This window comes from Kogia breviceps, chromosome 6, assembly GCF_026419965.1.
Source record: "Kogia breviceps isolate mKogBre1 chromosome 6, mKogBre1 haplotype 1, whole genome shotgun sequence".
Taxonomy (NCBI): Eukaryota; Metazoa; Chordata; class Mammalia; order Artiodactyla; family Physeteridae; genus Kogia; species Kogia breviceps.
The window spans coordinates 65168036-65182498 of record NC_081315.1 but is presented as its reverse complement, the minus strand read 5'-3'; the positions used below and the strand labels follow the sequence as shown (position 1 = coordinate 65182498).

At 37.5% G+C, this 14463-nt stretch overlaps 1 protein-coding gene across 6 annotated transcripts in view; it reads left to right on the top strand.

Annotated features, from left to right (window-relative positions):
• WDFY3 (WD repeat and FYVE domain containing 3) overlaps positions 1-14463 on the top strand; it is a 283768-nt gene that overhangs the window by 232870 nt on the left and 36435 nt on the right. For all 6 annotated transcript variants that reach the window (XM_059066368.2, XM_067035987.1, XM_067035985.1 and 3 more), the window contains 5 exons: positions 275-438; positions 3196-3344; positions 5041-5161; positions 6141-6226; positions 7742-7822. In XM_059066368.2, coding sequence (XP_058922351.1) covers positions 275-438; positions 3196-3344; positions 5041-5161; positions 6141-6226; positions 7742-7822 — 601 coding nt within the window. The remainder of the gene's footprint in view (positions 1-274; positions 439-3195; positions 3345-5040; positions 5162-6140; positions 6227-7741; positions 7823-14463) is intronic.

The window sequence follows — 14463 nt, the reverse complement described above, 5'->3', positions numbered from 1 at the left end:
TTAGTCCTCCAGCAGTCCTCCTGGTATCCATGATAGGTAGTATTGTCCCGGTTTTATAGATGAGAAACTGAGGTTCAGAGGGGACAAATAATACTCCAAGGTCATGAAGCTGTTTAACTCCAGAGCCTGTGCTGTTGACCACTGAACTGTGCTGCCTCCCCATACCTTCCAGAACTATCTCTAATTGGAAATATAGAGGAGGGACTACATGAGACTAAACGGCTCCCAAATGACACCAGCAAGACCACATGACCCTCTTGGCTCTATTCTGCAGGACTGGTCAAGCCACCTCTAAAACGGTCTCGATCTGCACCTGATGGAGGAGATGAGGAGACCCAGGAGCAACTACAAGACCAGATTGCTGAGGGTAGCTCTATAGAAGAGGAGGAGAAGACAGACAACGCCACCCTGCTGCGCCTATTAGAAGAGGGAGAAAAGGTGCCTTACTTCTGTAAAGGAGGGATTGTATTGAGTGGTTTGTTTCCATTTTACAAGACTAGTTGAAGGGTATTTATCTGGCAGCCAAAGATACATATTTTAGCCTCTGCAGTGAAATCAGTAGTAGGCGCCCTTTTGGGTCCAACACTCTGTGTCTTTTTCATCTGTAGGATTTTCTGACCTCTCTGAACACACTGAACAGCAAGAAGTTGCATCAGATATAGTATTAACGATTGACACCTAGTTCACTGTCTTCCTCTAAACCCTTAATTAGGCTGCAGCTTTTGCCATGATTCTCATTTCAAACCCATGTACACAACCCATTCAGTAATTTGGCCCTGTATTTTTTTCCTATACCTCTGTAATTCCAGTAACCACACAAGCAACTTCAACTAGCCCATCATCCCCAGCCTTGTACTTAACCCCTGCTGTGCTTCATTCACAAAAGACTACTTTGCCTTCCTGTATCTCTCAGCCTCTTATACCCTGCGACACGTCCAGGCTCACTTTACTGACTCTACCATGTAGCCTGAGCCCCCTGCATTTTGTCCCTTGCAGTTCACTACATCCATGATATTTCTTTACTCTGCGCTTTACTCATTGTGTTGTCTGCCTAAATGCCCCGCTTTCCATCACTTGCGTAACCTCTATCCTAGTAACTCCCATTTGATGCAACATCATTTATCTGGATGTTTTTAATGCTCACACAGAGGAAGCTTTCCTTCACTGTCTTGCCAACTCAGGCTTAGTTAGACACCCTCCTCTATGCTTTTATAAAGCCTTATATATATCACTCATTTTATCATGTTATTATTATTTGTTCCTGTGTCTGTCTCTTCACCTAGATAGTGAGCTCTTTTTTTTTTTTTTTTTTTTTTTTTTTTTTGCGGTACGCGGGCCTCTCACTGTTGTGGCCTCTCCCGTTGCGGAGCACAGGCTCCGGACGCGCAGGCTCAGCGGCCATGGCTCACGGGCCCAGCCGCTCCGCGGCATGTGGGATCTTCCCGGACCAGGGCACGAACCCGTGTCTCCTGCATCGGCAGGCGGATTCTTAACCACTGCGCCACCAGGGAAGCCCGAGTGAGCTCTTTTGAGGCAGGCACTGGTTCTTATTTCGGTCCCAGTGCCTTATACAGTTCCAGTCACCTGATAGAAACTCGGTAAACCTTGAATGAAGGAGTGATTGGTTGAATAAATAAAGGGATAAATGAGTAAAGGAATTAATGAATTGAATGTCTAGTGAGTATCACCTTTTTAAAGGTTGATTTGCCTATTATATTAGATCTTGGTATAACACTTGAAATCTTATCCACTAAGAAACAGTAACTAGAAATTAGGGTTTAATTTTTTAAATTCTGTTGAAATATATGGCCTGATTAATCTTGAATGAAAACATAAAAAGAAAAAAGTATGTAACTATAAAAGTACATTAGATCTGAAGGAAGCACAAGAGAGGCTTCTAGGGTCTTGGGAATGTTCTGTTTCTTGATCTGGATGCTGGTTGCATCATATTTTAAGCATTTGAAAATTCATCAAGCTATGCACTTATGAAATAAACATTTTTTTCTGTGTGTATACTTACAATAGAGTTATTTTAAAAGTATGTCAGTTTTTCTCCTGTAACATTCTAAGTTTTTATTATTGAAGTAGTTCAGATGTGGTGATGAAAATTAACTTATATTTGCATATTTTAGAAAATCTATTTTCTGATGCTGTCAGTTTTTAAACTCTTTAAACTCATGAGTACAGTTTTTGCTCTAATTGCTTTAAGTTTGAATAGTGCAGGAGGTGTATTTAGACTGACATTTATTTGACTCTGATTTAATTGCTGATTTTTTTTTTCCTTGATTCATGTTGAAGCGAGTGTAAGCAAGAAAGAATTTTTACTAAGGACTAGATCCTGCCTGTTGGAAAGAAAACACTACTAACATTGAGAGATTTAGCAAGTCCTTCCTTCTATGAGGAAAATGCAACTTCTGCCAAGTTTGGCTTTTTACAGTGGCACAACAGGCTGCCAGGCAGGCAGACTCCAGTGGAGAGCAAATAGAGACAAATTCCACAACTCCAGTTCCAGGGGTTGTTATGGAAAAAGGAAAGTAAGCTATGTGGAAGAGAAGACAGCCAACAATTCCTAACATGATTATGTACATTGTCTCACTAACTCTCATGACAAGCCAGTGAAGTATATTTGAAACTTATATGAAGACACAGAAGCCCAGAAACGTTAAGAAATTTGACCAAATCTATAGTTAAACAACAGAACTGGGAATTCACTCAGGATTGTCAGGCTCTGCATACCTTTTTCACTCTGTATCATCCTGCCTGGCCCAGGGCACAATCCTAATCTCCTCACATGTATGCCTTAATTCCCTTTCCTGCAAAGTTTGTGTCTGTCTCCTTCCTCTTCTAACTTGTTCACTGACTGTAGAGCCTAGTACACATGTGCCTGGCATGGAGTTAGTACTCAGTGAATATTAGGATAAGTGGATTGGGTGGATGGATATGAGTAATGGTTGTTTCCTTTTACTGAAGTCAACTGCAACTCAGGCTGCAATCTTAGCTATTCTTTTTAATATGCTTAAACTCTGGTTAATATGCTTAGCTCAGGGGATGCCATCACGGAGTGACATCTTCATAAAATCTTGTTTGCCCATTAAATCCATGTTTAAAGACATTTTGCTTCATTTATATCAAAAAAAAAGAAATTACCTGATTTTTTAAAACTATATTAATGAATGTTTATGGTTTTCTTTATAGATCCAACACATGTACCGCTGTGCTCGAGTCCAGGGCCTAGATACCAGTGAAGGGCTACTTCTTTTTGGTAAAGAGCATTTTTATGTGATTGATGGATTTACAATGACAGCAACCAGGGAAATAAGAGATATTGAAACCTTACCTCCAAAGTAAGTAAATGAATGAAGAGACACAAAGTACAGCTATCTTTAGAAAGCAATATATCTACATGGGTTTGTTTGTTTTTTTTCTTTTTTTTTGGCTACATTGGGTCTTCATTGCTGCACGCAGGCTTTCTCTAGTTGCGGTGAGCGGGGGCTACTCTTGGTTGCGGTGTGCAGGCTTCTCATTGCGGAGGCTTCTCTTGTTGCGGAGCACGGGCTCTAGGTGCGCAGGCTTCAGTAGTTGTGGCACACAGGCCCAGTAGTTGTGGCTCACAGGCTCTAGAGCGCAGGCTCAGTAGTTGTGGCGCACGGGCTTAGTTGCTCTGCGGCATGTGGGATCTTCCCAGACCAGGGCTCGAACCCACGTCCCCTGCTTGGCACACGGATTCTTAACCACTGTGCCACCAGGGAAGTCCTACATAGTTTTGTTTTTGTTTTTGCGGTATGCGGGCCTCTCACTGTTGTGGCCTCTCCCATTGCAGAGCGCAGGCTCCAGACGCACAGGCTCAGCGGCCATGGCTCACGGGCCCAGCCGCTCTGCGGCATGTGGGATCTTCCTGGACCGGGGCATGAACCCGTGTCCCCTGCATCGGCAGGTGGATTCTCAACCACTGTGCCATCAGGGAAGCCCCCTATATAGTTTTTTTTAATGCAAAAATGGTGTTTCAAGTAACATTATCTCTCAGTTTTTGTGCATCCATCATTAAATATTCACCAGAGTAATAGTTATTTCAAGGCTATAAGAGACAAATTTGCCTTATTTATCAAAACAAAAACTAAATAAAATTTATTGCTATGCATAATAGCACTAGATATAAGTTCCTTGTATTATAATCTATATATTTATAAAGTATTCTGAATTTGTAAATTGTTCTTTTTTTCAAATTTCAGTGCAAACACAGTTGTAGAGAAACTACAGGCATCTGTATAATACTCTAACAAATGTAAGAGCATCCATGTCCTCTGAGTACCCTAGAAGCAGTGTGACTGAAGCACAGGCAGGAATTAACTGAGTTTATCCATCTTCCTTTTCTTCTGCCAGCCCTATGATGGACGTGATAGTGGGTAATGGAAAACCCAGAGAGAGACAAAGCCCAAAGGAAGATGAAAAAGCTTAAGGCTTAGAAAATCAACACGCTCTTCTCTTCCTTTAACATTTTGAACACCTAACATGCACTGTGAATGTGGACATGGTCATCTTCATTGCTAGGAGATATTTCAAATAATTACTTTCAGTAGCAGTCAGGGCCACATTATGACTTTTACGGGCCTCTTCCTACATATAAAGATACCTAAAATGATGCCTTTCTGACTGTGTTGGTTTAAAGATGAATATATTCATATTATATATTAAAACATTTTCTTCTACCTAAAATTTCAGTTTTTTCTTTTGATTTTAAAAGAAAACATTTTCTTGGACCCCCTAAAATAATATAGGCCTTGGCACTTGCCAGCTGTGCCTGATAGATAAGCCCTGACAGCACAAATAGGATTTTTTTTTAAGTTATATTCATCAAAGAGGGTTTCTGGAATACTGAGTAGCTACCAAATTATTCTCTTAAAGGTATGTTTTTTTTGAACTAAATATTCAGATATATCGATTCCTGCTTCTCTTCACATGTTGAAAATAACACACTTTATTGAACAGTGAATTTATCTCTTGCTGTGTTTTTATTATCTCCTTTCTCTGGGCTACCTATAGTATGCATGAGCCAATTATCCCTAGAGGAGCCAGGCAAGGCCCCAGTCAACTCAAGAGAACATGCAGCATTTTTGCCTATGAAGATATCAAGGAAGTTCATAAAAGGAGGTATCTCCTGCAGGTGGGTTGATTTAGTAGTAATAAACGTTTTGTCAGGTTCCTTTACTTAGAGGATGTGTACATGATAGTATCCACATTATTCCTTAGAGTATTAGATTTGGTTGTATGATAGACAAGCTCATGTCACATGGGTGCATAACTTTACAATACATCCCCTTTCTTTTTTTTAATTTTTTTTGCGCGGTACGTGGGCCTCTCACTGTTATGGCCTCTCCCGTTGTGGAGCACAGGCTCCGGATGTGCAGGCTCAGCGGCCGTGGCTCATGGGCCCAGCCGCTCCACAGCATGTGGGATCCTCCCGGACCGGGGCATGAACCCGTGTCCCCTGCATCAGCAGGTGGACTCCCAACCACTGCGCCACCAGGGAAGCCCCCATCCCCCTTCTTAAAAAAAAACAAAAATGAAAACAAAACACAACCTAAAACTTTGAGTGATATTTTGTTATCCCTCTTTCCCTATAGCTATCCAAATTTGTATTATAATTTTCTTTTTATATAAAAATTGCATTCTCACTATAAATTTACAGAATTATAATTTTTTTTTTTTTTTTTTTTGCGGTACGCGGGCCTCTCACTGCTGTGGCCTCTCCCGTTGCGGAGCACAGGCTCCGGACGCGCAGGCTCAGCGGCCATGGCTCACGGGCCCAGCCGCTCCGCGGCACGCGGGATCTTCCCGGACCGGGGCACGAACCCGCGTCCCCTGCATCGGCAGGCGGACTCTCAACCACTGCGCCACCAGGGAAGCCCCAGAATTATAATTTTATAATTATTTTACCATTATTCTGTTAAAGATTTTAGAAACATTGAGCAAAACACACTGGTACTGTTTATTGTGTAATTTAATCTGCTGGGAATTCATGACTCTAAAAATGTTCTTCAGTCAAGTTAATTTCTTCAACATTATAGAAATTCATAGTGGAAAAGTTAATATATAACCCTATTTGTGTTTTTTCTTAATGTTTTTCTCTCTGATCATTTCAGCCTATTGCTGTGGAAGTTTTCTCTGGAGATGGACGGAATTACCTCCTTGCTTTTCAAAAAGGAATTAGAAACAAAGTCTATCAAAGGTATTGTTTATTAGGAATACTTCATAATGCTGTCATGGGAAGAAATGGGAGGTAAAGCATTGCCGGTTCAGCTAGTTTTTTAAATATCTGTTAAATCCATGAATTAACTTCTTTGAAGAAAATGTTTGTTTCATTTTTGCCAGCCTCTTGAAATGTGATTCTTCTGATGTTATTCTATTTTGAAATCACATTTTTCCTTCTGGTAACTTGTAGTAGATAGCATCAAAAGCCACCTTAATGATAAAGTCCCATGTCTCTAAGTGTAAAAGGATGATGAAACTGGAGCTTAAAAAAATAATACTTCAGATTCAAAATAGGCTTCTTTCATATTTACCAAAAAGAAGACAGTGTCATACCTTGCTATTGAATGCAGAGCCTGAGTTTCCTTAGAATTTATATTCATATGAGACTTTTCTGACTTTGGAAAAGAAGTTGGATAACTTCATCCCTGAAAAAGTAGCGTAGCCAAGTAAAGCAGTTGATGTAATCTAACCATATTTCATTTTTGGTGAACTGTGTTTAAATTTTATCTTGTAAAAGAAAAATAGTATATTTCCATGTGCTTGAAAATACTTCTGTTGGGCATGTGAATAGTAAGGCTTTTATGAACTTATCATAATATAATATGAGAGCCCTCTTATTCTTTGAAGAGTGGTGTAGATCCTGGCAATCCCTCTATTAGGGAAGTTTTGTATTTCAAGTGAGGAATGACTAATACCAAGCAACATTGCTTATCATTGCAGTACAGTAATACTACCTGTGAGCACGAGGGAAATGAGGGAGGTTCTTCAAATGAAGTGCCGGTGGATGTTGATTGGGAAGAGCTAAGTAAATGACTGAAATTTTAGTTACCTATCTTATGAATTTCTAAAGGTGATATTGTTTTCAGTGTTAGTAAATTATCTGCTCTTCCCAACTAGAAGCTGTGGCAAAGAGATGAGATTGTCTTTATCTGAGAAATGTCTGTGTATATGCCAAGGTCAAGGTCCACATTCATTCCAAGAATTTTCCCACAATTCTTTTTTACCCTTAAAAAATGTATGTTGACATTATGAGCAACTCTGAAAATAATTATAATAGTGTCACATAAAGGTTCTTATCATGTATATATTTTCATTTGTTAGAGATGTCTCTGTCCTATCATTTGTTTAGCTGTTAGCATACTGACTGTCATGTAAATATTTAGCTTTTAATCACTCTTTAGGACATCACTAAGTTGACTTAATTCCTGTGATTCAGTGTGTCAGGCTTTTTCTTCAAGTAATGTGGCAGCATATGTAAAAATACAAAATGACAGATTTTACTATGGATCTTTATATATGGCTTTGGAAGCCATCATCCTACCCTTTTTTGTTACAGAATGTTCTAATTATTGTATATTCCCTTTGCCATTTACTGAGTAGTGGAGGGGTAAATGTAGCAATTAAGATCTAAATGAATCATGCTTTTGTAAGTTCCCATTAGATCCTGACTGAAACGTCATTTCCAATTTTATACTGTTTTTAAATTTTCCAGGTTTTTGGCTGTAGTGCCATCTCTAACTGACAGTTCAGAGTCTGTGTCTGGGCAACGACCAAACACAAGCGTGGAGCAGGGGTAGGTTGCTTGCTTCTTGCACATTATAGTTTAATACTGCAGTTGGATCATTTCTATCAGACAATATTACTTAATATTTTTAATGAGTGTTCTGCCACCCTACCCCAAACCCCAGGGGTTTGCAAAATAATTTTTTAACTACTGAAAACCAGAAAAAAAAAAAAAAAATTTATGTGTGATCGCTCATGTCAGATCAGTGTCAAATTGATCACATTTTGATCAATTCCCTTTAATCTTTTAAGCATGTGTATATTCCTATGTGCACAATTGAGTCCATACTAAAAACACAGATTTTTATTCTGCGTCTTCTATTCAGTCTTATGTGTAAATATTTCCTCCTGGTTTAAAAAAATTCTTTAGAAACTTTGCCTTTATTTACTAGCCCTTCATCATATGTATAAAGCATTCTCTTGTTTTTGGATATTTCATCTTTATCAGGTTTCCCTGTTATAATAATGCAAATGTGATACCTCATTATTTTTTTAGGATAAAATTCCTGTAGTAAAATGGTATGAATTTTAAGACTCTTAATATACAAAACCAGCTAGATTTCTATAAAAATTATATACATCTGTATTCCACTGATAGTGGGTAAGTTTGCTTATCTCAATAGATACCAGCTTTTTATATTTACTTTTTCATTTTTACCAATTTTTAAAGATGCTTTGTTTTTAAATGTGCATTTCTTTTCATATTAGAAATCTTGAGCTCTGTATATATTTGTTAGCCATCTGAAATGATCATTTATGAATTATCTGTAACTTTTGCCCATTTTTTTTCACTGAGTTCTTTATTGGTGGTGGTGGTGGTTTAGTATTTTTTGTAGGGTTTTTTTTTTTTCAGATATAATTGACATTACATTAGTTTTAGGTGAACAGTATAATAATTCAATTTTGTATATATTGTGAAATGACCACCTCAGTAAGTCTAGTTAACATCTCCTCTGAGTCCTTATCATCAATGTGTATGAGATTTTTCGGTAATAGCATATTATCCCTTTGCTTGTCATATTTGTTGCAAATTGCCAAGTTTTTCTCTTAATTTTTTTTCCTTACATCTAAATATAAACTTCTGTTTTTGTGTGTTCAAACCTATCATGGTTCCTTTGTGCTCTTTTCAGCTGCTTTTAATCTTAGGAAGTCTTTTGAATGATACAGCCATTTCAAGAATCTGTATACCCAGCTTCATTTTCAGGCACTCAGGAACTGGTAGCCCTTTATAATCCATTAGAAAAGAAGCAGTAGACAGCAGAATCAAGAAGAACTACAGTCCTGCAGCCTGTGGAAAGAAAACCACATTCACAGAAAGATAGACAAAATGAAAAGAGAGGACTATGTGCCACATGAAGAAACAAGATAAAACCCCAGAAAAACAACTAAATGAATTGGAGATAGGCAACCTTCCAGAAAAAGAATTCAGAATAATGATAGTGAAGATGATCCAGGACCTCGGAAAAAGAATGGCAGCAAAGATCAAGAAGATGCAAGAAATGTTTAACAAAGACCTAGAAGAATTGAAGAGCAAACACCTAGAAGAATCAAAGAACAGACAAACAGAGATGAACAATACAATAACTGAAATGAAAAATACACTAGAAGGAATCAATAGCAGAAAAACTGAGGCAGAAGAATGGATAAGTGACCTGGAAAATGGAATGGTGGAATTCATGGCCACGGAACAGAATAAAGGGAAAAGAATGAAAAGAAATGAAGACAGCCTAAGAGACCTCTGGGACAACATTAAGTGCATTAACATTTGCATTATAGGTGTCCCAGAAGGAGAAGAGAGAGAGAAAGGAACCAAGAAAATATTTCAAGAGATTATAGTCAAAAACTTCCCAAACTTGGGCAAGAAAATAGCCACCCAAATCTAGGAATCACAGAGAGTCCCAGGCAGGATAAACCCAAGGAGAAACACACCAAGACACATAATAATCAAATTGGCAAAAATTAAAGGCAAAGAAAAATTATTAAAAGCAACAAGGGAAAAATGACAAATAACATACAAGGGAACTTCCATAAGGTTAACAGCTGATTTCTCAGCAGAAACTCTGCAAGCCACAAGGGAGTGGCACAATATATTCAAAGCGATGAAAAGGAAGAACCTACAACCAAGATTACTCTACCCAGCAAGAATCTCATTCTGATTCGATGGAGAAATCAAAAGCTTAACAGACAAGCAAAAGCTAAGAGAATTCAGCACCACCAAACCAGCTCTACAACAAATGCTAAAGGGACTTCTCTAAGTGGGAAAAACAAGAGAAGAAAAGGACCTACAAACGCAAACCCAAAACAATTAAGAAAATGATAATAGGAACATACATATCGATAATTACCTTAAATGTGAATGGATTAAATGCTCCATCCAAAAGACACAGGCTCGCTGAATGGATACAAAAGCAAGACCCATATATGCTTTCTATAAGAGACCCACTTCAGACCTAGGGACACATACAGACTGAAAGTGAGGGGATGGAAAAAGATATTCCATGCAAATGAAAATCAAAAGAAAGCTGGAGTAGCAATACTCTATCAGATAAAATAGACTTTAAAATAATGTTACAAGAGACAAGGAAGGACACTACATAATGATCAAGGGATCAATCCAAGAAGAAGATGTAACAATTATAAATATATATGCACCCAACATAGGAGTACCTCATACATAAGGCAAATGCTAACAGCTATAAAAGAGGATATCGACAATAACACAGTAATAGTGGGGGACTTTAACACCTCACTTACACCAATGGACAGATTATCCAGACAGAAAATTAATAAGGAAACACAAACTTTAAAAGACACAAGAGACCAGATGGATTTAATTGATATTTATAGGACATTCCAGCTGAAAACAGCAGCTTACACTTTCTTCTCAAGTGCACATGGAACATTCTCCAGGATAGATCACATCTTGGGTCACAAATCAAGCCTTGGTAAATTTATGAAAATTGAAATCATGCCAAGCATTTTTTCCGACCACAAGGCTATGAGATTAGAAATAAATTACAGGGAAAAATACAACAATAAACAACACAGACACATGGAGGCTAAACAATACATTACGAAATAACCAAGAGATCACTGAAGAAATCAAAGAGGAAATCAAAAAATACCTGGAGTCCACTGACAACAAAAACATGATGATCCAAAACCTATGGGATGCAGCAAAAGCAGTTCTAAAACAGAAGTTTATAGCAATACAGTCCGACCTCAAGAAACAAGAAATATCTCAAATAAACAATCTAACCTTACACCTAAAGGAACTAGAGAAAGAAGAACAAACAAAACCTAAAGTTAGCAGAAGGAAAGAAATCATAAAGATCAGAGCAGAAATAAATGAAATAGAAACAAAAAACAATAGCAAAGATCAATAAAACTAAAAGCTGGTTCTTTGAGAAGATAAACAAAATTGATAAACCTTTAGCCAGACTCATCAGTAAAAAGACGGAGAGGACTCAATCAATAAACTTAGAAATGAAAAAGGAAAAGTTACAATGGACACCACAGAAATACAAAGCATCATATTGGCAGCTCTGTGCCAATAAAATGGACAACCTGGAAGAAATGGACAAATTCTTAGAAAGGTATAACCTTCCGAGACTGAACCAGGAAGAAATAGAAAATATGAACAGACCATTCACAAGTAATGAAATTGAAACTGTGATTAAAAATCTTCCAACAAACAGAAGTCCAGGACCAGATGGCTTCACAGGTGAATTCTGTCAAATATTTGGAGAAGAGCTAACACCCATCCTTCTTATACTCTTCCAAAAAATTGCAGATGAAGGAACACTCCCAAACTCATTCTACAAGACCACCATCACCCTGATACCTAAACCAGACAAAGATACTACCAAAAAAAAATTATAGACCAATATCACTGATGAATATAGATGCAAAAATCCTTAACAAAATACTAGCAAACAGAATCCAACAGCACATTAAAAGGAGCATTACACCATGATCAAGTGGGATTTATCCCAGGGATGTGAGACTTCTTCAGTATATGCAAATCAATCAATGTGGTACACTGTATTAACAAATTGAAGAATAAAAGCCATATGATCATCTCAATAGATGCAGAAAAAACTTTTGACAAAATTCAACACTCATTTATGATAAAAACTCTCCAGAAAGTGGGCATAGAGGGAACCTACCTCAACCTAATAAAGGCTATATATGACAAACCCACAGCAAACATCATTCTCAATGGTGAAAAACTGAAAGCATTTCCTCTAAGATCAGGCATAAGACAAGGAAGTCCACTCTCGCCACTGTTATTCAACATCATTTAGGAAGTCCTAGCCATGGCAGTCACAGAAGAAAAAGAAATTAAAGGAATACAAATTGGAAAAGAAGAAGTAAAACTGTCACTGCAGATGATATGAGAATACATACATACATAGAGAATCCTAAAGATGCCACCAGAAAACTACTAGAGCTAATCAATGAATTTGGTAAAAGTTGCAGGGTACAAAATCAATGCACAGAAATCTCTTGCATTCCTATACACTTAACAACAAAAGATCAAAAAGAGAAATTAAGGAAACAATCCCATTCACCACTGCAACAAAAAGAATAAAATACCTAGGAATAAACCTACCTAAGGAGGTAAAAGACCTGTACTCAGAAAATTGTAAGACACTGATGAAAGAAATCAAAGATGACACCAACAGATGGAGAGATATGCCATGTTCTTGAATTGGAAGAATCAACATTGTGAAAATAACTGTGCTACCCAAAGCAATCTGCAGATTCAGTGTAATCCCTATCAAGCTACCAATGGCATTTTTCACAGAACTAGAACAAAAAAATTCACAATTTGTATGGAAACACAAAAGACCTCGAATAGCCAAAGCAATCTTGAGAAAGCAAAACAGAGCTGGAGGAATCAGGCTCCCTGACCTCAGAGTATACTACAAAGCCACAGTAATCAAGACAATATGGTACTGGCACAAAAACAGAAATATAGATAAATGAAACAGGATAGAAAGCCCAGAGATGCACCCATGCACATACAGTCACCTTATCTTTGATAAAAGAGGCAAGAATATATAATGGAGAAAAGACAGCCTCTTCAGTAAGTGGGGAAAACTGGACAGCTACATGTCAAAGAATGAAATTAGAACACTCCCTAACACGATACACAAAAATAAACTCAAAAGGGATTAAAGACCTAAATGTAAGACCAGACACTATTAAACTCAATAGAGGAAAACATAGGAATAACAACACTGTTTGACATAAATCACAGCAAGATCTTTTTTGACCCACCTCCTAGCGTAATGGAAATAAAAATAAACAAATGGGACCTAATGAAACTTAAAAGCTTTTATACAGCAACGGAAACTGTAAACAAGATGAAAAGACAATGATTAGAATGGGAGAAAATATTTGCAAACAAATCAGCAAAGGATTAATCTCCAAAATATATAAGCCACTCATGCAGCTCAATATTAAAAAAACAAACAATCCAATCAAAAAATTGGGCAGAAGACCTAAATAGACATTTCTCCAAAGAAGACATACAGATGGCCAACAGACACATGAAAAGCTGCTCAACATCACTAATTATTAGAGAAATGCAAATCAAAACTACAGTGAGGTATCACCTCACACCAGTTAGAATGGGCATCATCAGAAAATCTACAAACAAGAAAAGCTGCAGAGGGTGTGGAGAAAAGGGAACCCTCTTGCACTGTTGGTGGGAATGTAAATTGATACAGCCACTAAGGAGAACAGTATGGAGGTTCCTTAAAAAACTAAAACTAGAACTACCATATGACCCAGCAATCCCACTACTGGGCATATACCCAGAGAAAATCATAATGCAAAAAGACACATGCACCCAGTGTTCATTGCCACACTATTTTCAATAGCCAAGACATGGAAGCAACCTAAATGCCCATCGACAGACAAATGGATGAAGGAAACGTGGTACATATATACAATGGAATATTACTCAGCCATAAAAAGAAACGAAATTGGGTCATTTGTAGAGACGTGGATGAACCTAGAGACTGTCATACAGAGTGAAGTAAGTCAGAAAGAGAAAAACAAATATTGTATATTAATGCATATATGTGGAATTTAGAAAAATATTATAGATGAACCACTTTGCAAAGCAGAAATAGAGACACAGATGTAGAGAACAAACATGGACACCAAGAGGGCAGAGCAGGGGCTGGGGGGGGGGGATGAATTGGGAGATTGGGATGGACATATATACACTAATATGTATAAAATAACTAATAAGACCCTGCTGTATAAAAAAATAAATAAAATTCAAAAAAAAGCAGTGCTTTGGGGCTACAAATTAACTATTACAACATGCAGGAAAATAAAACTTCTGGGGATTCTGTAATTTGTAAATAAAATTGTATTTCAATCTGTATGTGTCTAAATATATTAATCTGTGTATTTCTCTTTAACTTACTGCTTTTATTTTCCTTTAGCTGAGATTTACAAATGCTGCTTATGTGCTTTTGTTAACCTCAGAAACATGTTCTATTCCTAATCATTTGTGTTGCTGTTAAGATAAATATAGGAAGTGAAAGGCTCCCTTAAAGCATACTAAGCCTTTTTTCTACTTATAAGCAAATTGCTAGTACTTTTGCTTGCCTAGATAATCTTCAGCTT